The sequence below is a fragment of the Macaca fascicularis genome, chromosome 4 (genome assembly GCF_037993035.2).
Source record: "Macaca fascicularis isolate 582-1 chromosome 4, T2T-MFA8v1.1".
Taxonomy (NCBI): domain Eukaryota; kingdom Metazoa; phylum Chordata; class Mammalia; order Primates; family Cercopithecidae; genus Macaca; species Macaca fascicularis.
In genome coordinates, this window is record NC_088378.1 from 11,999,457 (window position 1) to 12,027,004 (window position 27,548).

Consider the following 27,548-nt stretch of genomic DNA (forward strand, 5'->3'; position numbering starts at 1 on the left):
AGAACCCCGGGTTGCTGGGCAACCGATGCGGCCGCTGCGGCTGGTCTCTGTGGTGCTGGGAGCGAGCCCAGTGTAGCTCCCACCTCCTACGCTGGTAACCTCCCGTCCCGCCCGCTTCCCTTGTTGTCGCTTCTCCTCGCGTCGGGGAATCCTTGCCCTTGGCACTACTTACATCTCTCCGGGTCCCACGACACCTTAGCGCCTACCTGCGTGAAAGCCAAGCTCCACAGAAAGCGAGGCAGTCTGCCCCCGGACATGACTTCGGCGCTGACTGATGGCACCTCTCGGGCCCCGAGCACCTACACCTACACCAGCCGGCCCCGAGCACTGCCCTGCCAGCGCAGCCGTTACCGGGACAGCCTGACGCAGCCGTGAGTGACCAGGCCAGCCCCTGTGTGGTCCATACTTGCACCCCATCCCCGGGCCGGGGTCTGGCCCCTTCGCCCTGGCAAAAGCTACTTATATGCTGTCTTCCCTTGGCTGCACTCTGCCGAAATAAAAGTTCTGCCCTAAGGAATCTCCCGTGGTGTGCAGGAGTGAAGCAGGAAGGGGCATGGATTGGGCACCAGCTAACTTTTAGTGATACTGAGTTGCTGCCGTGGTCCTTACCAGGTACACGAATCGGCTCATTTCACAAAGTTTGAATTGTACCAGTGTGTATTGAGGGCCAGCTACGTGCTGAGCACCTTACTGGGGGCATTCAAATACGTTTTCTTACTTAATCCACAGTGCTGTGAAGTTGGTTTTATAACTCCATTATGCAGATGAGGGAACTGCGGTGCAAGGATAATCCAACAATAGCATATCCAAAATGGGAGCCGAGTAAATCTCTTCTGCAGGCTTTGAGCAGGAGTAAGATTATTCTTCCATGCAGGACCACGTATTGGTTTTTTGTGGTGCTGGTGGTGGTGGTGGTGGTGGTTGTTTTGAGACGGAGTTTCGCTCTCATCGCCCAGGCTGGACCGCAATGACGCGATCTCCCCTCACTGCAACCTCCGCCGCGCCCCCGCGCCCCTGGCCCAGGGTTCAAACGATTCTCCTGTCTTAGCCTCCCAAGTAGCTGGGACTACAGGCGCCCATCACCACGCCCGGCTAATTTTTGTGTTTTTAGTAGAGACAGGGTTTTGCCACGTTGACCAGGCTGGTCTCAAACTCTTGGCCTCAAGTGATCCACCCACCTCGGCCTCCCAAAGTGCTGGGATTACAAGCGTGAGTCACTGCGCCTGGCCGGCAGATTGTGTTTTTACATCGATGAACAGTTGCAAATATTCAAACATACATAGGAAAGAAAAAAATATACATAAGCTCTTAAAGTTCTCTTAAAGTTAAACGGTTCTCTAAAATTATTTCCATAAGCCTCAAATGTTGAATTCAGCAGACCTTTACAGGAATGCAAGTTCCATGGATGCAGGAACCTTTGCATCTTTTGTTCACCTAGTACAATGCCTGGTACATAGTAAGCACTTAATACAAATTGTCGAATTGATGATTGAATATCAACAGTGTAATTATTGATGCTTGTTTCAAACACTGTTTCTAAATTCATAATTATCTTGTTCTGACTTTCTTTTGTAAGAGATGTCTATCACTGTGAGAAAACTAAAATAGAAAATTTAAATCTGAAGAGTGGTCATTTATGTTAGAAAAGGATTCAATTTTAAAATTTTCTAATCCTTCCAAAAACACTTTCTGGTGCCTTTAAGTAGTTGCTTACAAATCATTACTATCCAATCAGACCAACAAATTAGAAACAAGAATCAAGGATGGTTCATTAGGAACAACTTTTTTGATAGTTGATTAGTATATTGAAGTAATCTGTTGATTAGTTGCTTAGTATATCTGAGTAATGCACAAGACAGAAAAATCTCAATTTTGAGAAAGTAGTATCTTACAAATCATAATCATTGATATCCTAATGGATAAAATATTAATATTTTATCCATAATTTGCTTATGGGTAAGGATAATATTCTCCTCTGATACCTTTATGAATAAAATATTTTTTAAGTGTTCAGGAGAGTAGCTGGGCATGGTGGCATGTGCCTATAATCTCAGGTACTTCGGAGGCTGAGGCAGGAGGATCTCTTAAACCCAAAGGCAGAGGTTGCAGTGAGCCAAGATCACGCCACTGCACTCTAGCCTGGGCAACAAAGCGAAACTCTATGTCAGGAAAAAAAAAGTGTTCAGGAGAGTACTTGTCTTAATCCCTTTTATGTTGCTTTAACAGAGTATCTGAAACTGGATAGTCTATAAAGAGATGTATTTAGCTCACAGCTCTGCAGACTGAGAAGTACAAGAGCATGGTGCTGGCATCTGCTTGCCTTCTAGTGAGGACTTTTCTTATTGTATCATAACATGATGGAGAAGGTCAAAGGGGAAGCAGATACGTGGGAAGTGGCCAAACAGGAGGAAGTACCTCATTTTGTAACAACCCGCTCTCCTGGGAACTAGTCCTGTGAGAACTTAATCCAGTCTCTTGAGAGTAAGAGCTGCCTCACTACTGCAAGAACTGGTGCCAAGCTATTCATGAGGGATCCACCCATGATCCAAACACCTCCCACTAGGCCCCTCTTCCCAACACTGCCATATTGGAAATTAAATTTCCATGTGAGTTTTAGTGGGGTGACAAACCACATCCAAACCACAGCAGTACTTTTAGTACTTTCAGTACTTGCTGGTGAGTAACTAGATGACCATATCCAAAAAGAGTATGCTTTTGTGTCAATCTGTCTCTATGCTAGAGTGCCCTTTAGTTGTTTCCTGTTCAAAATTTCACATTGAACTGGATAAATCTTCAGTTTTTCGTGGCTGGAATGGATAACTAACTTATAATTGAAGGGAGTCAAGATTCCAGATTATCTTGATTGGATATATATAACTGGGCTGAAACCAGAAAATGAAACTTAATTGGAAAGCTGTGAAGTTTTACTTAGGTGTGAGAAGTCAGTTATACAGAAATGGGAGTATCTGATTTTTCCTTTGAAAGGGTCTAGAAATTTAACACAAGTCTAATGTGAGTCAAGAACTTCCACCTTTTCATAGGATTATAAAGCTGAAAGAGAACATTTGAATACTAGTCTTCTCATTTACAAACAAGAGAATGTAATACATCTTTTATGTATTTCTTGGTAGTTGGGTGATCATAAACACCATTAAATTCACCTTTAGGCATGTGTCAAAAGACAATTGTGATAATGACATCCTCATTTTACAAATCCTTTGGTAAAGGATGTGTAGCCCTTCTAATAAAATAACATTTTAATGCAAATGAATTAAAACCTTAGAATATACCTTAGAACATTTTTTTTTAAACTCAGATCAAATAAGGTTTAAAATCACTATAGTGGGCAGAATAATGATTCCCCAAAGATGTCCTCTTCCTCGTCCCCAGAACCTGTGAACATGCTATGTGGTAAAATGGACTTTGAGATGTGATTACATTAAGGATCTTGAGATGGGAGATCTTGAGATGGGAAATTAGCCTGGCTTATCCAGGTGGACCCAGTAGAATCACAATGGAGTCTTAAAAGTGAAAGAAGAAGGCTGGGTGCGGTGGCTCACGCCTGGAATTCCAGCACTTTGGGAGGCCGAGGCGGGCGGATCACGAGGTCAGGAGATCGAGACCATCCTGGCTAACGTGGTGAAACCCAGTCTCTACTAAAAAAAATACAAAAAAAAAAAAATTAGCTGGGCATGGTGCCGGGCTCCTGTAGTCCCAGGTACAACAGAGGCTGAGGCAGGAGAATGGTGTGAACCCGGGAGGCGAAGCTTGCAGTGAGCCGAGATCATGCCACTGCATTCTAACCTGGGTGACAGAGCGAGACTCCATCTCAAAAAAAAAAAAAAAAAACGTGAAAGAAGAAGGCATAGGAGTCTGAGTCATAGAAGGAGATGTGTCATTAGAAGCAAAGGTCAGAATCACACAAATGCTGACTGGAAGGCGACCACAAGCCAGGGAATGAGGGCAGTCGCTAGAGCCTGGAAAAGGCAAAGAAACATTCTCCCTAGGACCTCCAGGAGGAGTGCAGCCCTGTTGACACCCCTTTTGGACATCTAAACTGCAGATTCTGAGAATAAATGTGTTATTTTAAGGCAACTACGTGGTTAGTAGTACCATCTAATCAAATAGGAAACACTGAAGAAGTAATGAGTTGGAATGGGAGAGTAATAATTAGTTCCATTTTGAGGTTGCCTTCCAGATAACATAGTGAGATGTCGTTGGGCAACTGGATATGCCTAGAGTTGAGAGAAGAGTTCTTGGCTAAATAAAAATTGGGAGTTTTAGGTATATGGATTATAATTGAAGTCTTGAAAATGGATGAGGTCGACTAAGGACAAGAGAAGGCTGAGCCTGGAGGAAATCCTCCAGTATGGGAGGAACTACAAACAAAGGCTAAGAAAAAGGCATTAGAGAAGTAGTAGAAAAACAATCAGAAGATTATAGTGGTAACACAGAGGCCTAGGAAAGAGAATGCTTCAGTGAAGGAGTGGCCAACTGGGCCTAACACTGCCCAGAGATCAATTAATACAAGCAATGAAACATGTTAGAATGTTCAATTGTGGCTTCAATATATGACAAAAAAGCAACTTATACCCCACTCAGAATCATTTCCCATAGAATACTGTTGTTGGTATAGGACAATGTTTAGTTTCTTAGCTATAAACAATATACCATTTAAATAACTTTGAATGAAAATATCAACTGTGTTTTTGTATTTTTTACTAGCAATCATTCTGATCCCTGAAATTAATATTTTATTTTATTTATTTATCTATTTATTTTTTGAGACAAAGTCTCTCTGTCTCCCAGGCTGGAGTTCAGTAGCCTGATCTCAGCTCACGGCAACCTCTGCCTCCTGGGCTGAAACCATTCTCATGCCTCAGGCACCGGAGCAGCTGGGATTACAGGTGCAGGCCACCAGGTCTGGCTAATTTTGTATTTTTAGTAGAGATGATGTTTCACCATGTTGGCCAGGCTGAAAAATTTTATTAACATTTTAAACAATAACTTTAAAAAATACGTTTGGGGGCCAGGCGCGGTGGCTCAAGCCTGTAATCCCAGCACTTTGGGAGGCCAAGACGGGTGGATCACGAGGTCAGGAGATCGAGACCATCCTGGCTAACATGGTGAAACCCCGCCTCCACTAAAAAATACAAAAAAATAGCCGGGCGAGATGGTGGGTGCCTGTAGTCCCAGCTACTCGGGAGGCTGAGGCAGGAGAATGGCGTGAACCCGGGAGGCGGAGACTGCACTCCAGCCTGGGCGACAGGGCGAGACTCCGACTCAAAAAAAAAAAAAAAAAAAAATACGTTTGGGTTTAAAGAACAATTAGAAAATGGAATTAATTTTTAAGCCTCATTTTTTTATTACTGTAACTTTTCAATCTTTGAATCAAGCTTTTTTCAGTCCTTTAAAGAAGGCCCCTTTTCAGGTGGGCCATTTTCATATTTACTAAAGTCATACAGATTTACAATCTAAATCTAGCCCTGCCACTTACTAGCAAGGTGACCTTGGGCAGATTCCAGAGTCTGTTTCCCCTTCTGAAAAAGGAATCATAATTCCCACCTTGGCAGCTTATTGTGAATAATAAATAAATAATGTACATGAAGGACCTGGCATATAGTAAGCATTACACAAATTGTATCCATTTACCTCCTTATTTTATGGACCACACTGAAACAGAAATTTATTTTCTTAAAATATATTTATTTTAGTCTAAATCCTATTGAAAATGAGTTACTTCATGGATACCAATACTCTATTAAAATGGTTTTACAGGATTTTCTGTTTTACAGAGATGAAGAACCTATGCGTTATGGAAACATAATGTATGACAGAAGGGTAATTCGAGGCAACACTTACGCACTCCAGACAGGGCCACTGGTAAGTTAAGTTTGAATAGTCTAACACTGTTCTCACATTATCTGTGGGGAAGGATCAGTTTCTTTGTGTTAATTTCTAATCCATTGCAGACTAAAACATTCATAAAATAAAGATGAATTACTATAAAAATGAAGTTTTAAAAAAGACATACAAATGGAAGCCCAGTGAGTTTCCAGGAGCTGGGGGATGAGGGGGCCAGGGAAGGAGTTACTGTTTAATGAGTGTAGAGTTTCGGTTTTGCAAGGGGAAAAGAGTTCCAGAGATAGAGGATGGTGACAGTGATAGAACAATGTGAATGTGATTAATACCACTGAATTTTATACTTAAAAATGGTTAAGGTGATAAATTTTACATTATGTGTATTTTACCACAAAAAAAGAATTAACTAAAAAAAAAAGCCCCAATTTTTCATTAGATTCAACAGAACTCTGCCATTCTAAACATTTCTAGACTTTTACTCTCAATTTCTATACTTAAATTGTTACAGACCAGTTCAAATAGTTTATAGACACACTAGCCAGAGGCCCACATTTTGAGTAGCCCTTGTTGATTGCATCTAGGTTTGTTTAGATTATCTCATACTCTAATACAATTATCGTTATTTAATCAAAAAGTCTGAATTCTGCTGCTTTAATTCACTCAACAGATATTTATTGACTTTCAGGTCCTGTTATGGGTACCTAGGATACAGAGATGAGTAAGACATGGTATGATATTAAGGGTGGTGAGTTCTTGGCACAGAAATGAAATACAGGTGAATCTCTAAACTGTATATGACATATAAGTGCCTAATACAAGATGGTGATAGAGATGCTCCTCTACTTAGGATGAGGTTATGTCCCAATAAACTCACTGAACATTAAAAATGAATTTAAAACACCAAACCTGCCAAACACACCATAGCATAGCATAGCATAGCCTACCTTAAATATGCTCAGAGGCCAGGTATGGTGGCTCACGCCTGTAATCCCAGCACTTTGGGAGGCCAAGGTGGGCAGATCACTTGAGCCAAGGTGCTTGAGACCAGCCTGGGCAAAGTGGTCTCTTTGCCACTTTGACAGTGGAAACCCTGTCTCTACAAAAAAAAAAAAAAAAAAAACCCACAAAAATTAGCTGGGCATGGTGGCACGCACCTGCAGTCCCAACTACTTGGGAGGCTGAGGCAGAAGGATTGATTGAGCTCCGGAGGACAAGGCTGCAGTGAGCTGTGATCACACCACTGCACTCCAGCCTGGGTGACAGAGGGAAACCCTGTCTCAAAAAACAAAAACAAAAAAACACAACCTAGAATGTTAAGGAATTGAGGGAAGCTCAGTGTGCCTGAATCGGAGTCTGAGGCAGGGAGTATCAAGAAATAAGTGATTAAAAAGAAGTTAAAGATGAATAATAACATTCAAATCCAATGTTGTTGAATGTCAAATGAGGCATGTGAAGAATCCACCTAAGGTATGTTCCCGGAACGAGACCCTGTCTCAAAAAAAAAAGTGCTCAGAATACTTACATTAGCCTACAGTTGGGAAAAATCATCTAACACAAAGTCTATTTTATAATAAAGTGTTGAATATCTCATATAATTTATTAAATATTAAAGTGAAAAATAGAATGGTTGTATGAGTATTCAAAGTACATTCTCTGTGGATACTTTTGTATCATCATAAAGCTGAAAAGTCATAAACCACATAAGTTGGGGAACATCTATTAGTCTGAAGCAATGGTTAACTTATTAAACATATATATATATGTATGTATGTATGTATATACGCTTCAACCCTATCCTGGATCTCTTGCATTAGAACCTCCAGGGATTCCCTGCTTCTCCCACTGAGGTGGTATCAACAAGGGTGGAGCAGGAAGCTGGACTTTCACCCAGTACCAGTGAGGTAGTAGGAGATGGCACAAGTCAGTGCCCCACTCTTTCTGGGGTGGTGCCAGCAAATCCAGTAGGTAGCTGAATTGCAGTCCTATCTGGCAGTAACAAGGTGGTATGAGGCAGTACTAGTCAATGCTGCACTCTCCAGACACCACCACCAGTGTCAACAGAGCCTAGAAAGGAGCTGAACTACCACCCCCACCTGGCACCTATGTGTTGGTACAGGTTGACCCTCTGCTTTTGTTGAGGTGGTGACAGTGGGGCCCAGCAGGAAGTTGAACTTCTAACCCCACACAGGCTTGTTCACTAAACAAAAAGGGTGACTTTCTACTGAAAAATTAAATAGGATCCAAAGTCTTCAAATATAATACCCAAAATAGCCAGGATACAAACCAAAATCACTTATCATACAAGAATCAGGACAGTCACAACTTGCACAAGAAAAGACAATCAAGAAATGACAAAACCAAGATGACTCAGATGTGGGAATTACCTGACAAGGATTTTAAAGCAACAAACATGTTTCAATGAAAAGTGGACAATTGTAGACACTCTTGAAACAAAAAAAAAATCTTAGCAAAGAAATAGAAGATAAAGTGAACCAAATGGAAACTTATAGAACTGAAAAATACAATAACTAAAATAAAAAACTCACTGGATGGACTCAGTAGTTCATTGGAAATGATATAGGAAACAATCAATGAACTTGAAGAAAAATCAATGAAGAATGGAAGTTATCCAGCTGAACAGAGAGAAAATAGACCAAATAAATAAATAAAAAGCCTGAGAGAGCTGAAGAACAATCACAAAGATTTATATTCATGTTGTTGGAATCCTAGAAGGAGAGGAGGAAAACTAGGAGATGGAAATCTTGAATCTGTAGGCAAAAGGCCTACAGATCCAAGAAACCAAGTGACTCCCCCAAAGAGGATAAACCCAGAGAAATCTACCCGAGACAAATCAAGATCAAACTTTTGAAAATTAAAAACAAAACATTTTGAAATCAGCCAGAAAGAAATTACGCATTAGCTAAAGGAGAACAATGATTTAAATGGCAGTGGATTTCTTACCTAAAACATGGAGACAAGAAAGTGGCACGATATTTTCCAAGTCCTTAAAGGAAAGAACTATCAAGCTCTAATTCTAATCCAGTGAAAATATTTTTCAGGAGTTCCAAAACGGCAGCATAGAAGCAGGCCGGCTTCACTCCCCCTGCAAAAGAAAATCAAGAACAAATATACAGTGCCGAGATTACCACCAGCAATATTCTAGAGGTCAAGTAGAAGGAGGAGGCACTTCCCAGGGCTACAGAAAAGTGAAAAAGCTCCAAGAAAGTGGTAGGAGAATCAGACGTTCATGTCTGCAGTATCTCTCCTTCTAGTCTGCCTGGCACTAAGGATGTGGAGGATTGTATTAGCGTTCTCTAGAGGGACAGAACTAATGGAACAGATATATATATATGCAGTAGAATTTATTAAGTATTAACTCACACAATCACAAGGTCCCGTAATAGGCCATCTGCAGGCTGAGGAGCAAGGAGAGCTAGTCCAGATTCCAAAACTGAAGAACTTGGAGTTCAATGATCGAGGGCAGGAAGCATCCAGCACAGGAGAAACATGTAGGCTGGGAGGCTAGGCCAGTCTCTCTTTTCACATTTTTCTGCCTGCTTGTATTCTAGCCACTCTGGCAGCTGATTAGATTGTGCTCACCCAGGTTAAGGGTGGGTCTGCCTTTCCAAGCCTACTGACTCAGATGATAGTCTCTTTTGGCAACACCCTGAGACACACCTAGGATCTGTACTTGGTATCCTTCAATCCAGTCAAGTTGACACTCAGTATTAACCATCACAAGGATTTATCTCTGACTTGTGATTTCTGCACTGGAAAAAGATCAAGGTGGACAACTAGTTTCCCTACCGTGTTGGGTTCCCTGGCAGGAAATTCAACCCACAAGAAGCATCATGAGTTCCTGAAGAGAGAAATACCCCTGAGTACAGCCAAAGACAAAATGGGGAGGTGAGACTACCATCCCCAGCCCTGGACACTCCGCTGTATAACTCGATCAAAGGAAACACCAAATGAGCATGGCTGTTCAGCAGCACCACACTGTAGGAGATAACATTGTACCGGTCCCCTGGGCATAGACCCCTAGCCAGTCCCACTACCAGTGTATCCCCTTTGGGACCTCCCCCATTCAGGATGGGCAGTGCTCTGATCATTTACTAGAGCCAGGTGAACCTGGCCTTAAGGCACCACCTAGAGCCAAAAAGGAGGCAGCAATCTAGTGATAAAGGATCTCTGGCAGGGCGCAGTGTCTCATGCCTGTAATCCCAGCACTTTGGGAGGCCGAGGCAGGCAGATCGCTTGAGGTCATTAGTTCGAAACCAACCTGACCAATATGATGAAACCCCATGTCTGCTAAAAATACAAAATTTAGCCAGATGTGGTGGCAGGCATCTGTAATCCCAGCTACTTGAGAGGCTGAGTCAGGAGAATTGCTTGAACCCAGGAGGCAGAGGTTGCAGTGAGCCAAGATCACACCAGTGCACTCCAGCCAGGGTGACAGAGTGAGACTCTGTCTCAAAAAAGGGGAAAAAAAAAGGGGGGGTTTCTAAGAAAATATATCCAATAAAAAGCAAAAACAAGCCAGACAGAGAAGACTGGACTAAATAACCCTTCAGTGCAGAGACATAGACATACATCCACATGAAACAACAGCAAATGAGGAACCACGACCTACCTACCTGAAGGGACAAAGCAAGGAATCAGTAACTGGCACTAATGAGATGGCAGGATGTGAGCTCTCTGACCAAAAATTCAAAATAGCAGTCTTAAGGAAATTTGGTGACATCTAAGATAACACAGAAAAGCAATTTAGAAATTTGTTACAGAAATTTAACAAGGAAATTGAAATAATTTTTTAAAATCAAGCAGAAATCTTGGAGCTGAGTAATACATTTGTTGAACTGAAAAATGTATTAGAGGCTTTCAACAACAGAATGAATCAAGCAGAGGAAAGAATCAGTGAACATGAAGACAAAGACAGACTATTTGAAAATAAACAGTCTGAGGAGAGAAAAGAATGAGAAAAAAACAAAGACTGCTTACAAGATATAGAAAATTACCCCAAAAGATCAAAGCTAAGAATTACCTGTGTTCAAGAGGGAATTGAGTAAGAGTAAGGAGTAGGAAGCTTGTTTTAAGAAATACTAACAGAAAACTTTCCAAAACTTGAGAAAGAGATAGATATCCAGGTACAGGAAGGTCAGAGAATACCAAACTCTTTCACCCCAAATAATACCCCATAGAATAATCAAGCTCTCAAAGGTCAAGGACAAAAAAAGAATCCCAAAAGCAGCAAGAGAAAAGAAGCAAATAACATACATGAAGCATCTCCAATCCATCTGGCAGCTGACTTCTCAATGGAAATTGTACAGGCCAGGAGGGAGTGAGATGACCAGGAGGGACTGGGGTGACATTTTCAAAGTGCTGAAAGAAAAAAAAATCATCTAAGAATATTGTATCCACAAAATTATCCCTCAAATATGAAGGAGACATAGTCTTTCCTAGACAAATAAGAGCTGAGCAAATTCAGCACCACCACGCTCATCTTACAAGAAACGTTAAAGGAAATTCTTCAGCCTGAACAACAACAACAAAAACCACTAATATGCCAAAAGAAAACATTTGAAGGTATGAAACTTACTGGTTAAATTAAGTACATAGACAAACCTAGAATACTCTCATACTATAACTGTAGTATGCAATCCACTCATAATTCTACTATGAGGCCCAAAAGACAACTATCAAAAACAGTAATAGCTGCAGCAACCTGTTAAGAGGTAGGTAATCACGCCACTGCACTCCAGCCTGGGCGACAGTGCAGACTTGGTCTCAAAAAAAAAAAAAAAAGTGCAATGAGGCAACTGAAAGTTAGTATGTGGGGGAATGGAGTTAAAGTGTAGAATAATTTTTCTTTGCTTCTGTTCTTTGTGATCTAAGATAAGTTGTCATCTCTGCAAACAACTTGCTATATCTATGTTTTTTGTAAGCCTCATGGTAACCACAATGCAAAAATCTGTAGTGGAGTCACCAAAAATTAAAAGCAACAAACTAAAATATACTACCAGATAAAGTCACTTAACACAAAGACAGACAATAAAGAAGGAAGGAGATACAAAACAACCAGAAAATAAGCAACAAAATGGTAGTAGGAAGTCCTTGCTTTATCAATAACAACACTGAATGTAAGAGGACTTGGTTCTCCAATTAAAAGGCATAGAATAGCTGATTGGATAAAGAAACGAGACCCAACTGTATGCTCCTACAAGAAACCCACTTCACCTACAGAGACACACATAGACTGAAAGTAAAGGGATGGAAAAAGATTTTCCATGCAACTAGAAACCAAAAAAGAACATGAGTATACTTACATCAGATAAACTGCAAATCAAAGACTGTAGAAAGAAACATAGTCACTCTGTAATCATAAAGTGATCCGTTCAGCCAGAGGATGTAACAATGATAAATATGCACCCAACACCAGAGCTCCCAATTATGTGAAGCAAACATGAATGGATCTAAAGGGAGAAATAGACAGCAATGCAATAATAGTAGGAGATTTCAACAACCCATTCTCAGTAATGAATAGATAATCCAAACAGAAAGGAAAAAAAAGAGAAAGAAAGAAAGGAAAATTGGTGTTAAACTTCACACTAGACCTATTAGGACTAACTGATATCTATAGAACATTTTATCCATCCTCTGCAGAGTACACATTTTTTTCTTCAGCACATGGATCATTCTTCAGAATAGACCATATCTTAGGCCACAAAACATGTCTGCACAAATTCAAAAAAGTAGAAATTCTATCAAGTATCTTTGCTGATCACAATGAAGTAAAACTAGAAATCAATAATAAGAGGAACCTTGGAAGCTACAAAAATACATGGAAATTAAACAGCATACTCCTGAATGATCAGCAGGTCAACAAATGAATTAAAAAGGAAATGTTTTTATTATTTTTGTAAATATATAGATAGGATTGTGCACCCATGTATTCCAGTTAACAGCCATACTTTGAAGTTACTTTTATGCTTTGTCAAACATCTTTGTAATTATCTGACAAAGTACTAATGCAATTTTAATGAAGTTACTGATAATCAGGAAACATTATGATAAATGCCTTTATACTACCCAGGAATTGCTTTTGGAATGGCGGTTCTTGTATGCTTTAATAAATATTTTCTAAATTCTAGAAGTATTTTCTATCACTGTTAGCTCGGACAGCCTGATTCTCTAGAGCTTCAGAGACAACGGGAGGCTAAGAAGAGGGCTCTTGCCAGAAAACAAGCCCAAGAGCAGCTCAGACCACAAACACCTGAACCTGTGGAAGGCAGAAAGCATGTCGATGTGCAAACAGGTGTGTGACTGTGCCCTTGGCATTGTGTCCTCTTGGTTTACTCAGTTGTCTGTCAGTTCATTTGTGTTTGGCCTTTGTATTATTTATGCCTCTCCTGTGCTGATACTTCCCCAGTAACATGGTAGGGAAGTTCATTTATTAAAGAAATACATAGACTAGGTTGGGTGTGCTGGCTTACACCTGTAATCCCAGCACTTGGGGAGACTGAGGCGGGCAGATCGCCTGAGGTCAGGAGTTTGAAACCAGCCTGGCCAATGTGGTGAAATACCCCGTCTCTACTAAAAATACAAAAAATTAGCTGGGCATGGTGGCAGTCACCTGTAATCCCAGCTACTTGGGAGGCTGAGGCACGAGAATCACTTGAACCCAGGAGGTGGAGGTTGCAGTGAGCCGAGATCGCACCGTTGCACTCCAGCCTGGGCGACAGGAGCTAAAGTCCATCTCAAAAAAAAAAAAAAGAGAGAGAGAGAGAGAAAGAAATACATAGACTGTATACTATTATCTTAGTGGATATGACTGGAAGTGTGGGATGGGGTTCAAAAAACAAACAAAAAAAAGAATTTTGGCCAAGCGTAGTGGCTCACATCTGTAATCCCAGCACTTTGGGAGGCAAGGCAGGAGGATCACTTGAGCCCAGGGGTTCGAGACCAGCCAGGGCAACATACCAAGACCCCATCTCCACAAAAACATTTTAAAATTGGTCAAGCATGGTGGTATATGCCTGTAATTCCAACTACCCAGTAGGCTAAGGCAGGAGGATTATATGTGCCCAGGATTTCAAGGCTGCAGTAAGCTATGATCACATCACTGCACTCAGCCTGGGCAACAAATAAATAAATAAAAGAATTTTGTGACCAAACAAATTCTGTCTTAGGAGCCCTTTTCCACATATTCTGTTCTCAAACTGGGATTCTTTCTCGTAGCCCAACATGAATCACTATTCTTTTCATTAGGACTTATAGGAAAGGAGAGCAATATAATTCTACTTTGTCATTTTGTCTTTTGAGAGGAATAAACCCACTCCCATCTGAGTCATCTGCCTCTCACACCAGCCTCCTCTGTCCTCCAGTTCTGTCACTGTGCACATTCCCCAGGGCCACACAGGTACCCCTGAGGCAGATGTCAGGATTTGCGTGCTTGTCTTGCTGTCCTCAGCTGTAGAGGTTTACCTGGTCCTATAGGGTCTAGCTGTATTGTTGACAGAATCTTGGTCATCAGACAGTGCTTGGTGTTTTCCTTGGACCACTGTCACTACTTAAGGTTCACTTTGTACCCTTCCAAGATGGTGAGTGGATCCATCAGGATTATTTCTGCATGGTAAAGGCAAAAGGGACCATTCCATGCTTTAACACTTGCCTTTACGCCAAGTCTAGAATGTGTGTATGGCTGTCATTAGCCAAAGAGCTAAGTTTTCATGTTTCTTTATACCATCAGAATATTAAGTGATATAATAGCAGCCAGCTTTTTTTGGATATTTCCTCAGAGACTGAACCAGGTCCTTTATCTGTGTACTTCCTTCATTATTACAAAGATTCTGTGTGACAGGTAGTTATAGCCCATTTTCCAGATGAAGAAACTGAGGCCCAGAGAGGACATGACTTGGCCAAGTCTTGTGCCCAACATCTGACTCTAGTGCTCATGTTCTTTGCTTGATACCACATTACCCTTGCCTCATATAAATTACTCCTAACATGAAATTTGTTTTCATACATCTGTTTATAATCTGTAGTGAGAGGGAACATCAAATAACCTGGTGACTTGGTACATGATTTTTTTAAATATCCAGGAATTTTCAAATCTTTATATGTTTACTATCTTAGGACGCAAATATATATATGTGTATTACTGACCTTTTATCCACTGTTGTACTCTGCATCTTATACACATCTATGGTCTCATGTTCTTCTTCAGTTCCATTTTCAAATACAAAGCTCAGTGCTTTCTAGACATTCAGTAAATGTTCTAGCCTGACTAACTCTATCTATGGTCTTCCAAATATTTAAAAACTCTTAGTTCAGTATGTGAAGTAAGCCCCATATTTGAACACTTTTATTCTAATACTTATTTTCTGATTCATTTAAATATGTTTTGAAAGAGCTAAAATTTCAAATACGCATATATGCTTGAAATAGACCAGAACTTTTTGTCTTAGAGACAGAGTCTCATTGTGTTGCCCAGGCTGCAGTACGGTGACACGATCTTGGATCACTGCAACCTCCACCTCCCAGGTTCAAGCAATTCTCCCACCTCAGCCTCCCAAGTGACTGGGACCACAGGCACGCACCACCACACCCAGCTAATTTTTGTATTTTTTGTAGAGATGGGGTTTCGCCATGTTGGACAGGCTGGTCTCAAACTCCTGGCCTCAAGTAATGCACCCTCCTCGGCCTCCTAAAGTGCTGGGATTATGGGCATAAACTACTGTGCCTGGCCTTAGACCAGAATTTTAAACTCAATGTATATGATGATTCTTCTTAGAATTATACCTTGAAGAAATTGCTGATCGCATAATAGAAGTTGATATGGAATGCCAAACAGATGCATTTTTGGACAGACCACCAACACCACTCTTTATTCCTGCCAAAACTGGCAAAGATGTGGCCACCCAGATACTAGAAGGAGAGGTACAGTATATCCTGTGGGTTCCCTCTATAATCTTTATAAATGAGGTAAAGTTAGGTGTAGATAATGCTTAATATGAACAAGAGCCACTTCACAATCAGATTCTACTTCTTGAATTTCTTTCCAGATATTATCTATAATGGTTTTATCATATAGTACTCAGAAATGTTTTGAAATACCATGTTCTGATTTCTTTGCCAATTAAAAACAAAATCATTTAAAATATTTTTAGAATATTTCCACATTTGATTTTTGTTTGTTTATATGCTTGCTTAATGTATGTATATAAGATAGATTTGTACTAAATAAGGAAAAATAATATCCCTGGTATAAAAGATTCCACAATTAGTTGCTTGTGGATTACATAACTTTTGTAAAGATACTCTCTCATTTTAAAAAAATTTTAATAATTACATTTTTCTATCAGTGTGGAATGCATAAATGGGCCTGTTTATGAAATTGAAGAAGAGAAGGCAATGATTATGTTCATAATGACCTAAATGAGTTTTAACACTTGTGGGAACTTGAAAGAACTGTCATTGAAATTGGGAAATAAAATAAATCTTCAGAAGCTATCTGAAAGTTATATTTGCCTAGAAATCCTAGCAATGAATCACCAAAATATCTATTATTCTTATTTGTTCGTTCATCAAACTGTTATTTAAAAATAAATAAAAACAACGGCCGGGTGCGGTGGCTCAAGCCTGTAATCCCAGCACTTTGGGAGGCTGAGACGGGCGGATCACAAGGTCAGGAGATCGAGACCATCCTGGCTAACATGGTGAAACCCCGTCTCTACTAAAAAATACAAAAAAAACTAGCCGGGTGAGGTGGCGGGCGCCTGTAGTCCCAGCTACTTGGGAGGCTGAGGCAGGAGAATGGCATGAACCCGGGAGGCGGAGCTTGCAGTGAGCTGAGATCCGGCCACTGCACTCCAGCCTGGGCGACAGAGCAAGACTGTGTCTCAAAAAAAAAAAAAATAATAAATAAATAAATAAATAAAAATCAAACAGAGAAGGCAAAGAATAAGACAGACAAGGATATTCCTCTTCAGTGTCAGGGTTCATTTTGATGAATGCATACATTTTTTTCATAACTTTGACTTAACAGATTTTTGCCTGTAAACAAAATGTTGTTGATTTTGAGGATTAGGAACCATAAATAAAGCACCAGCACAGTGTCTGGCACACAGGAGACACTTAATAAATAATATCTTGTTATTGCTATTCATTATATTTTTGTTGAGCATTTGATTCGTAATTAAAATTTTAAGTTTGCTTTATTTTGTATGTTTAAGCTCTTTGACTTTGATCTTGAAGTTAAACCAGTGTTAGAAGTTTTGGTGGGGAAGATAATTGAGCAGTCTCTTCTGGAAGTAATGGAAGAAGAAGAGCTGGCTAACCTGCGGGCCAGTCAGCGTGAGTATGAAGAACTACGGAATAGTGAACGTGCTGAAGTTCAACGACTTGAAGAGCAAGAGAGGCGACACCGAGAAGAAAAAGTATATATAATTGTATTTTTCTTTCTTAGGCAGTCTTTTGGCTAGTTAGCATATTATGTTCAAAATTACATGTGATGATATATCATAAAACTAAAGATCTTTGGGAATATATTAGAAAAAGATCTATAATATTTTTGCTCAGGTCTCTTCTATAGATCAGAGATCTTTCGTGGACTGAATTCCATCTTTTAAACTCCAGCTTACATAAATATACCTAAAGTGAGTTTCCAAAAGTTTCTAAATAAAGTAAAAGTTCCTAGGTTACATGTGTCCCAGTTGAAGACTCTTAAACATCAGCAGTGCTAAAGAAAGAAAGACATATGTTGGTTTGCCGTAAGTTAGTGGCAGAAAGATGGAAGGAAGGAAAAAGTGAGTGTATTGGAGAGAGACTGTGGGTAAGAAGCAGGGCATCTGGATAGAATTCTGATTCTTTTTCTTGGTGACCAGGCCCTTCTTTATACCCTTAGTGACACACCAGACTGATTTGGGTTCTTATAGAATATTTTTCAGATTCAGGATTTTTAGAATCTTCAATAAGGAGAGGTTTACAATCCAGTTTTTTTAAATGTGCCAGTAGCCTACAGTTAGGAAGCACTAGAATAGATAGTCTTTCTGGTTCTGGCAATAACTGTCAGCCTTTGTTGTATACTGATGAACAATTATAAAGTAGTATCTTAATACCTGAAACAGTTCAGAAAAAATTCCCAAGGGGCCTAACTTACTATGCTATGAAAAATAGCGTAATTGTTGGGAAATCCTACTCAATACCTATCAAATGGACTTTAATTCCAAGATGAATACTTAGTTGTGTAAAGAGCATAGGGCTTACAATAAGGATTGTGCAAAAGTAAGATTTTATTTACAAATATAAAATGAATTGTGGCAAAATAAACTTTGTTGAAATGAGTCATGAAATCTTTATCAAAAAATATTTGTTTATTCACTATTTGGAAATATATTATGGAAAACTGGATACAGGAATCACCTAGACTTATATTTGTTTAGAGTTTAAATATAGATTTAATTAGAAAATATATTAATGCTCCCACTTCCACGTGAGAGTAGAGAACAGGATTCATCAGCTTTATAAATATTACATGGTCTAAAGGAAGCAACAGCAAAAAATAAGAGGCTTTCATAATCTTCAGAACCATTCAGCTTTACAAATTCAGGGAATTGTTACAAATGAACTCATTCACTGGCCCACTGGTAATTTTTCTTACCAGTAATATTTCATGATAATATTATTTTAAAGTACATATAGTGGTGATTATCTTTTTGCTACCATCTATACTGTCAAGCATGTATGTCTTGAAATTATTTTACTTGAAATGAATAGTGAGGTTTTTACCTTAAATTCCATCTTTTATAACTTCCTGAATTCAGTACCCACTAGCTGTTGAAATTTGTTAAAATTTTGATGAAAAATATGGACCTTTAATAGATAGACACCTCACTGCCCATTTTTTGATAAGTCTGGATTCTTCTACTTATTAACTTCACTAGATTCAGTACTTGGGGAGGGCATAAGAGCTAAATAACCACCTATGTTGTTTTGGCAGGAACGGCGTAAGAAACAGCAGTGGGAAATAGTGCACAAGCACAATGAGACATCACAAAAAATCGCCGCCCGAGCATTTGCACAGCGTTACCTGGCTGACCTTCTCCCGTCTGTTTTTGGCAGCCTCAGGGATAGTGGCTACTTTTATGATCCCATTGAAAGAGGTTTGTAGATATTTTTGTTAGATTAATTCTGTTTTAATAAGCATCCTCTTAATGGTTCAAATTTATGTTATGTCCATTTTTATTTTGAATTGGAATCTTTATTTCTGATACAAAGTCAATTTTAGTTGTTTAAAGTAAGTACAGTTGTTAATGAGATGTGTATTTTGAAGATCTTGATTTAAGGATATTAGTGTTTGTTTATTGAGAAGCAACATTTGTATAGTAGAAAGACATATGGACTTGGTATTGAAAATTTGAGTTTGGGTTGCAGCTTTATCATTAGCTAGCTTGATGACCTCCAGTTTCTCCATGTGTGAAATGAGGATTTTTTTTTTTTTTTTTTTTGAGACGGATTCTCACTCTTTTGCCGAGGCTGGAGTACAGTGGCGCGATCTTGGCTCACTGCAACCTCCACCTCCCAAGTTCAAGCAATTCTTCCTGCCTCGGCCTCCCGAGTAGCTGGGATTACAGGCACCTGCTACCACGCCCAGCTAATTTTTGTGTTTTTCAGTAGAGACGGGGTTTCGCCATGTTGACCAGGCTGGTCCTGACCTCAAGTGATCCGCTTGCCTTGGCCTCCCAAAGGGCTGGGATTATAGGCGTGAGCCACTGTGCCCAACCTGAAATGAGGATTATTTAGGAGTTAAGTCATAAGATATATGAAACGTGTAAACTGTAAAGTCCTATGTATGCGTAAGTAGTTGTTATTAACTTTTTCTCAGTTGACTTACTCCAATCAAAAACCCTTTGAGGGCAACTATCAAGGTCATTTATTCGTTTAATTAGGCTCTTACCCTGTTCCAAGCAATGTTTGGTATTGGAGAAAAGGAAGGATCCCTGGTCTCTGCCATTAGGGAACCAATAGCCTGATAGCTGTCTGTCTGTATCCCCTCAAAGTCCGCGGTCCTAGCTGCTCAGCCAGTGGAAAGGAAGAGTTGCATGTCCTCACCACCACCCACCTTCCTCAGGGTGAAAAGCATGTACATCCACCGTGCTTGGTGTAGAGGTCCTATTTTTGGGGCAGTAGTATTTTGGGACACATGTTAGTAATGTTAATTTTCACTGATTACGTATTCAATTTAATACAAAGAGGTGAGATCACAGACAAATGTTATTAACATACATAGTATTTTTCATAGGTGATATCATTTGATACTCCCAATAACCCTGTAGGATAGGCAGGTCAGATAGAATTCCCATTTTTTCGGAAATAGAAACTGAAGCTCAGAGAAGTTGAATGCCTTGCTCCCAACTCCTCAGGCAGTGGAAATATTAGGCCTCAAACTGACTTGGAACTCAGACTCCAAGTCCAGTGTTCATTCTCGGCTACCATCCTGCTGTCCTGGGCTCTAGCTTGGACTCTGTTAGCCAGAGAGACAAGTAGCCTTTTTTCTATCACTGATTGCCAAAAAAGTAAGTTATAGATCATATAAAAGCTTGCAAATGAAATTCATACCTGAGATTAAAATTATTTATAGTAGTGAATATAATATTCTATCACACTCTCCATTTCATCCTATTGAAAAATAAAATTAGATGCCTGCCCCAAAAAATGCTGTTTTGAAACTTTAAAATGTATATTGTAATAGATCATATTTTTAAAATGCTTACACAGTGGATTTCAGTTTGAACAAACTTAATACTGATGGAAACACCTAGTTTCTGACCTATTTCTAGATGGCTGCCTCCTCAAATGCCCTCTCACCTGCGTTCTCTGAGTCTGATCAGCTTCCTTCCATTAGGCCCTGGCCTTCAGGTGGAGACTTTCTTTTACTGGCATTGCTCAATTCCAGATTTGCATTGCATTTGGATTGGAGTTCTCCCAAACCCACATCCTCCCCCTGCCTCCCTGATCCATCTCAGATTGCACCTACGAAGGAAACTCCAAATGCCTTGACTCCAAGGAAGGCCTCATAGTTCTTAAAATATTGGGACAGGTGTGGTGGCTCACACCTGTAATCCTAGCACTTTGGGAGGCCAAGGTGAGTGGGTCACGAGGTCAGGAGATTGAGACCATCCTGGCCAACATGGTGAAACCCCGTCTGTACTAAAAATACAAAAATTAGCCAAGCGTAGTGGCGTGTGCCTATAGTCCCAGCTACTCAGAAGGCTGAGGCAGAGGAATCACTTGAACCCGGGAAGCGGAGGTTGCAGTAAGCGGAGATCGTGCCACTGCACTCCAGCCTGGGCGACAGAGCGAGACTCTCTCAAAAAAAAAAAATCACTTATGCAACAGAAAGGAAACTGACCAGAACATATATAAGGAATATGGCAAGTTATGCTGTATGAGTCTACTTAACATTTTATATTAAGAAACTAATGTTGCTGAGTCTATTACATTAGGAGAAAAGCACATTATTCCTCTGACGATACATAAAAATCAATGTCTTTTATTACAGATATTGAGATAGGATTTCTTCCATGGCTAATGAATGAAGTTGAAAAAACCATGGAATATAGCATGGTGGGAAGAACAGTGCTTGACAGTAAGTTATTTTATCCAAAAATTCATCTCTAAAATTTTTAGTAGAAAGAATAAATTGAATAATTGAAAGATTAATTTCACAGTTCTAATACTTAAACTTTTAGTATATCAATTATATTAATAGAAGTGCAAATTTTTACCCTCAATATTATCTTTGGCTCTTTTATAATTTGATATCTATTAATATCTTCTGTCTTTACTTCATAAATGATATTCTGTTAAAACAGTATAATTTATATTTAATGCATTAAGTGTGAAGTTAAGTATGCTGACTTCAAAAAAAAGGTTATGACATAGGAAAGGGATGAGGCTTCGTGAAGGTTTTGTAATCATCTATAAGTCAGCACTATAACTCCTAAAATATACCATAATATGAAAATCATAATGATGTCTGGACACTTAACTTTTCAGTGTTGATCCGTGAAGTGGTTGAAAAGAGACTGTATATGTATGAGCATAAGGAAGAAACACATCGGTCTCCAGAACCAGAGGATGAGCCTGGTGGTCCTGGAGCAGTGACAGAGTCACTGGAGGCCTCTGAATTCCCGGAGCAGAGCATGTCACAGACGCAGGGGCTGCTTTTAGATGGAGACTATGCACAAAGAACAACATATGACAGAAGGTCATCCCAGGAAAGGAAGTTTATGGAAGAGACAGAGCTATTAGAGCAGGATGAAGAATCAGCAATGAGGAAGTCCTTAGAGGAGGAAGAATTGTCATAGGAGGGGAGCTTCGAAGTCATGAAACCAATCAACAGCCAAGTCAGCAAGCAATCAGGTAATGATGCGCGAGTCCCCTCAGGTTATAGAAATTATGTTGTATTTAGTCAATATGTCTTTTTGTCTAATGGACTGGGCCAATCAAATGTGATAAAATAAAGCTAATTTGAAAATGAAACTAATTGAATTCATTTATTTAATAGAATATTCAAAGGCTACATTGTAATTCTAATGAGAATTATATTTAATTACTAGCTTTCTATTACCATTATATGTAACCAGCAAATATATTTTTCCTTAGTCCTTCTAATTTTACGGGTTAGTTTTTTTTAGTACATACGATATTTAATGTTCAATATCAGTGCTGTCAGCCATTTAGCTTTTCTTCTCTATAGGAAAACTATTTCACCTACTATAAGAGAGAATGCCTAGCCAGGCGTGGTGACTCACACCTGTAATCCCAGCACTTTGGGAGGCTGAGGCGGGCAGATCACCTGAGGTCGGGAGTTTGAGACCAGCCTGACCAACAAGGAGAAACTCCATCTCTGCTAAAAATACAAAATTAGCCGGGCGTGGTGGCGTGTGCCTGTAATCCCAGCTACTCGGGAGGCTGAGGCAGGAGAATCGCTTGAACTTGGGGCGGAGGTTATGGTGAGCTGAGTTTGCACCATTGCACTCCAGCTTGGGCAACAAGAGAAAAACTCTGTCTCAAAAAAAAAAGAAGAGAGGATGCCTAAACGTTGTGCTACTGAAAGCTGCAGTGCTCCCTTCCTGCAAGGACCAGCTTCAATATTCAAGTAAGGCTTAAGGAATTCAGTGGATTAGTAATATGCTCTCATCTATTTTTTCACATTCCTGCTATTAAAAAATTTCAGGCAATGCCAATAAAGCAAAAATCTCTGTTTGCCCTTATACAGTCTCACTCCCCTCCTCGAAGGCAGATCACTGTTACCAGTTAGGTATGAACCATCTAGGCCTTTTTTGAGATACTCCTATACAAATGTATTTGAAAATCTAGAAATATATAGCTTGATTTTATTTATATAAATATAAACATTATTTGCATATTTTATTTTTCACTTAAGAGAATGTCTTAGATCTTTCAAGGTTAGCAGGCATCCATCTCTTATCTTTTTAAAATATGGTTAAGGTATTACATATTATGACTGTGCTGTAGCATAGGGAATTAACATTTGACTTTTTAATCTGAATGTGTTAGAGAATTTACCTGCAGTATTAAAATCACAGATTATTTTCTCTCCAAAGCCTTGCTAATCGTAAGCAGTAACTGAAGTCTTCGGAGCCTTTAGATAGATAGAGCCTATTTTTCTTTTTACTTATTTTTATTTTTTTGAGACAAGGTCTCACTCTGACACCCAGGCTGGAGTGCAGCAGCACCATCACAGCTCACTGCAGCCTTGACCCCCAGGCTCAGGTGATCTTCTCACCTCAGCCTTCCAGGTAGCTGGGACTACAGGCTTGCACCACCACGTCTGGCTAGTTATTGTATTTTTTGTAGAGATGAGCTCTTGCTGTGTTGCCCAGGCTGGTCTCCAACTCCTGGGCTCAAGTGATCTGCCTGCCTTGGGCTCCCAAAGTGCTAGGATTACAGGCATGAGCCACCGCACCTGGCTGAGTCTGTTTTTCTCAGAATACTTATAAATATATAAAAGTAGTGATTTAAAATAACTTATAATTATTAACCCATTTACCTTAATTTCTTTTAAGTTAGGTACCAAGAATGTATCCACATTTAAAAACTTTTAAAAAAAGAATGTACCCATTTTCCCATATGGTATTTCACTATAACATTAAGCCTCATGGCAACCTTCTGAAGCATGCATGACAATATTTGTGTTTTTTAGTTTCTAATCCTTAATTCGATCAGCCAGCAAACATTAGCTGAGTGCCTGCTCTGCCTTGGGAATGAGGCTGCAGATACAGCAGTGAACAGTCATGAATACTTCATGTTTTTTACAGCCTAGCAGTGGAGCTAAATGAAGTAAATGATGTAAATAAAGAAACCAAAGCTCAGGGATTTTAAGTGATTTGCAATAGGTGACAAGCCTAGTAGGGAGTAGGACTAAAGCTGGAACCCAAATCTCCTTACTTCTAATCTAGTATACTTTCTTCTAATAACTTGCTGTCTTTGTGAGGTACAAAGAATAATTTAAAATAAATTATTGCATTAAAAGCATTTAAAACATTAGAGTCACACCTGTTATCCATCACTGGGCTGGTTTCATCTTGTTAAACAGTCTTTATGATCACCCAAAAATTTATAAGGTATTAGTTTTGACAAGAAGACCAAAAATTTTTAATTAGGGCTATTGCTGATTATTATTGTTATTACCAATTTAAAAATATCTGTAACTAGTTTTTAGAAACCTTAAAATTGGGCCGGGCACAGTGGCTTACGCCTGTAATCCCAGCACTTTGGGAGGCTGAGGTGGGCGGATCACAAGGTCAGGAGATCAAGACCATCATGGCCAACATGGTGAAACCCTGTCTCTACTAAAAATACAAAAGTTAGCCAGGCGTGGTGGCGGGCATCTGTAGTCCCAGCTACTCGGGAGGCTGAGGCAGGAGAATCACTTGAACCCGGTAGGTGGAGGTTGCAGTTAGTCGAGATCGCGTCACTGCACTCCATCCTGGGAGACAGAGCGAGACTCCTTCTCAAAAAAAAAAAAAAACTTTAAAATTGATTTGAGATGGATTATCTTTCATAATCCTCTAATTCCCCTTTAGAATGATCCAGTCCATTAAACACTTTGCAGATGCCAGACCTATGCTCTATAAATCCATAAATTAATTCAATGTATTAAAAGAAGTAGATATCTATAAACCCCACACTGAATGGGTTAAGCTTAATTGCAATCCTAGTCCATCCTAGAGAGAAACCAAAATAATTGAGAGGTTAGGGCATTGTCGCTGTGAGAAAGCTTAGAGATAACACATTATGTGTTATCTGGAGAAAAGAATGTTAAATGGAAACAAAGTTTATGAAGAATTTCTTCAAGTACCTGAAGGATTTTATGGGAAATTACAAGATAGCATACTTAGGTTCCATATGTCTAGATGACTTTTCATAACTAAGCAACTTTTGCAAATGGTTTGGGAACATAAAACTCTTCCAGGATGGAAGAAAATGGGTACCATTAACATTTGGATGGTTATGGGACCATCATAACATATGCAAAATGCTGGCTTCCCAACTGTGACCCTCAGTATGACTTTTAAAGGAATTATAAGCTCCAAATACTTTTTGGAGTACTTGACTTTTTCACACATTTGCTAATACCCTTCTCATAAGTTTTCTTTCTTTCTGATGTTTTGGCTAACACTGAGCTAACAGAAGCTAAATAATAATAAAATGAAGGACAGATAGTAAATATATTGAAATTGTCGTTCCTGGCTGGGTGCAGTGGCTCACGAGGCCTGTAATCTAAGCACTTTGGGAGGCCGAGGCAGGCAGATCATGAGGTCAGGACATCAAGACCATCCTGGCCAACATGGTGAAAGCCCGTCTCTACTAAAAATACAAAAATTAGCTCGGTGTGGTGACACATGCCTATAATCCCAGCTACTCGGGAGGCTGAGGCATGAGAATCACTTGAACCCAGGAGGCGGGGGTTGCAGTGAGCCAAGATTGTGCCCCTGCACTCCAGCCTGGCGACAGAGCAAGACTTCGTCTCAAAAAAAAAAAAAGAAGGGAAAAAAGAATAAAAAAGAAATTGTCATTCCTGACATAAATTCCCATATCACTAAAATAGATCAGAGAGGTAGAATGTAATCTTCTCTAGCATAGGCATCATTGCATTTAGGCCATGTGAGGGCTACAAGCATGGCCTGCGAAGCCACTCTGAGCAACACAAGGTGGAGTTTGAAAGCAGATTCAAAGCCAGACCACTGGGCTTGAGTTATGGTAGATGCTTAGTCAATAACGTTGTTGAACATTTCTCATTATTAGAAATGTCTTTCATACTGATTCAAAACCTGTAACTGAAAGATATGAGTGAAAAGATAAGCTAATAGCATTATAGGCTTGCTTATAATCAAGTGTTAAAGAGTTTGAAATTTTAGGATAAAAATATTTCAGGTATAAGATGCCATTTAAGCAATTTTAACTTCTTTTTGGAAAGAGAGTTTAAAATGTATGAATTTTTATCACTATATTCATTTATGATTTTTATAAATATGAACATTTTTGTGATAATTGTATGTTGTCTTTTAACATTTTAGATTATAACCACTAGGTGTCAGTAAAACCCTAAGATAAGGTTGACTTGCTGCCAACTTCATACATAATTTCGTGACCGTAAAAGACCTTGGTGAGCACAGTTCGAAAATATATTGTATTCCTTGGAATCTTCTAGACTCTCAATGAATATTTTATCTCACCCTAAAGTTATCCGTCAGCTCTGTAGGGGTGCCAGACTCTTAAAATGTTCATTTTAGAGTGGACTTTAGTTGTCACATACTTCAGTATCTAATTCAGGATCCTTAACAGATGGTCAGTTAGTCTTTGTTTCATCACTTTAAGGATGAGGTTTTCACGTTATGAGCTGCTCTAGATAGCAATTCTGTCTTACTTGGTTTTGTCTCCACGGGCCTGGGCTATGATAGATGCTTAGTCAATAACATTGTTGGACAGTTCTCATTATTAGAAATTTCTTTCATACTGATTCAAAACCTGTCCTATTATAACCTTTGCTTATTGGTCATAATCATGAGGGCATGATTATGGTAGAGGCAGACAAAATAATTTTATTGCCGTATCAGCCCTATCATGTACCCCAATAAATTTTTCTTTATCCCCCCACCAAGTTTTTTTTCTCCCAATGAGATTCACCACTCTTCCCAATTATTCCTCATGTGGCACAGTTTCAGAACTTGCCCACTCACCAGCCTGGTCACTGTTACCTTGAAATGGCTATTTGGTCAAAGTTTCTCTTAAAACATGTTTCCCAGAATTAGGTAGACAACTCTGGGTGTAATCTGACTCGGCAATCACCCATCACCAAATCACTTTCTCTAAACTCAAATGCCTAAAAATCATATCTTCCAGGACATCGGTGAGAAAAAGCCAAAATGAGTTTTGAGCAGCTACAATGTCATGAAGTCAACATACTTTGCAGTGGACCCTGTAAGCCTATCCTAACATGTTGCTAACCAACTAGGCTATTTCATTATGGACCCTACAACATGTTAGAAGTAACATTAACCAGGGAAGTGGGACTGCTGTGGGAAAACTCATAGCACTAACATAAGAGAAATGGCAGGAAAAAATAGGTAACTCAAAAAGTATAGCAGTCAGGAGCA

At 39.5% G+C, this 27,548-nt stretch overlaps 1 protein-coding gene across 3 annotated transcripts; it reads left to right on the forward strand.

The window, feature by feature from the left end:
• On the forward strand, window positions 1–22,404 carry RSPH3 (radial spoke head 3). Of its 3 annotated transcripts, none has more exons than XM_074036806.1 (8): window positions 1–612; window positions 5,779–5,883; window positions 13,033–13,174; window positions 15,653–15,798; window positions 17,094–17,297; window positions 18,860–19,022; window positions 21,422–21,508; window positions 21,919–22,404. In XM_074036806.1, exons 2-8 carry the CDS (start codon window positions 5,809–5,811, stop codon window positions 22,227–22,229), a joined length of 1,128 nt encoding a protein of 375 aa, XP_073892907.1. In that variant the 5' UTR covers window positions 1–612; window positions 5,779–5,808; the 3' UTR covers window positions 22,230–22,404. The 3 variants fall into 3 exon arrangements, with proteins under 3 accessions (XP_073892907.1, XP_073892906.1, XP_005552112.5); XM_074036805.1 differs by having other exon boundaries at window positions 5,796–5,883; XM_005552055.5 differs by having other exon boundaries at window positions 1–371; window positions 5,796–5,883.
• The last annotated feature ends 5,144 nt before the right edge of the window (window positions 22,405–27,548 follow it).

Bases quoted from the DNA above. Each gene is read 5' to 3' on its own strand.
- RSPH3 (XM_005552055.5), top strand. From the start codon at position 256: ATGACTTCGGCGCTGACTGATGGCACCTCTCGGGCCCCGAGCACCTAC. The intron at 5,884-13,032 runs GTAAGTTAAGTT...TATCACTGTTAG, and splicing joins CACTCCAGACAGGGCCACTG to CTCGGACAGCCTGATTCTCT. The intron at 21,509-21,918 runs GTAAGTTATTTT...TTAACTTTTCAG, and splicing joins GGGAAGAACAGTGCTTGACA to TGTTGATCCGTGAAGTGGTT.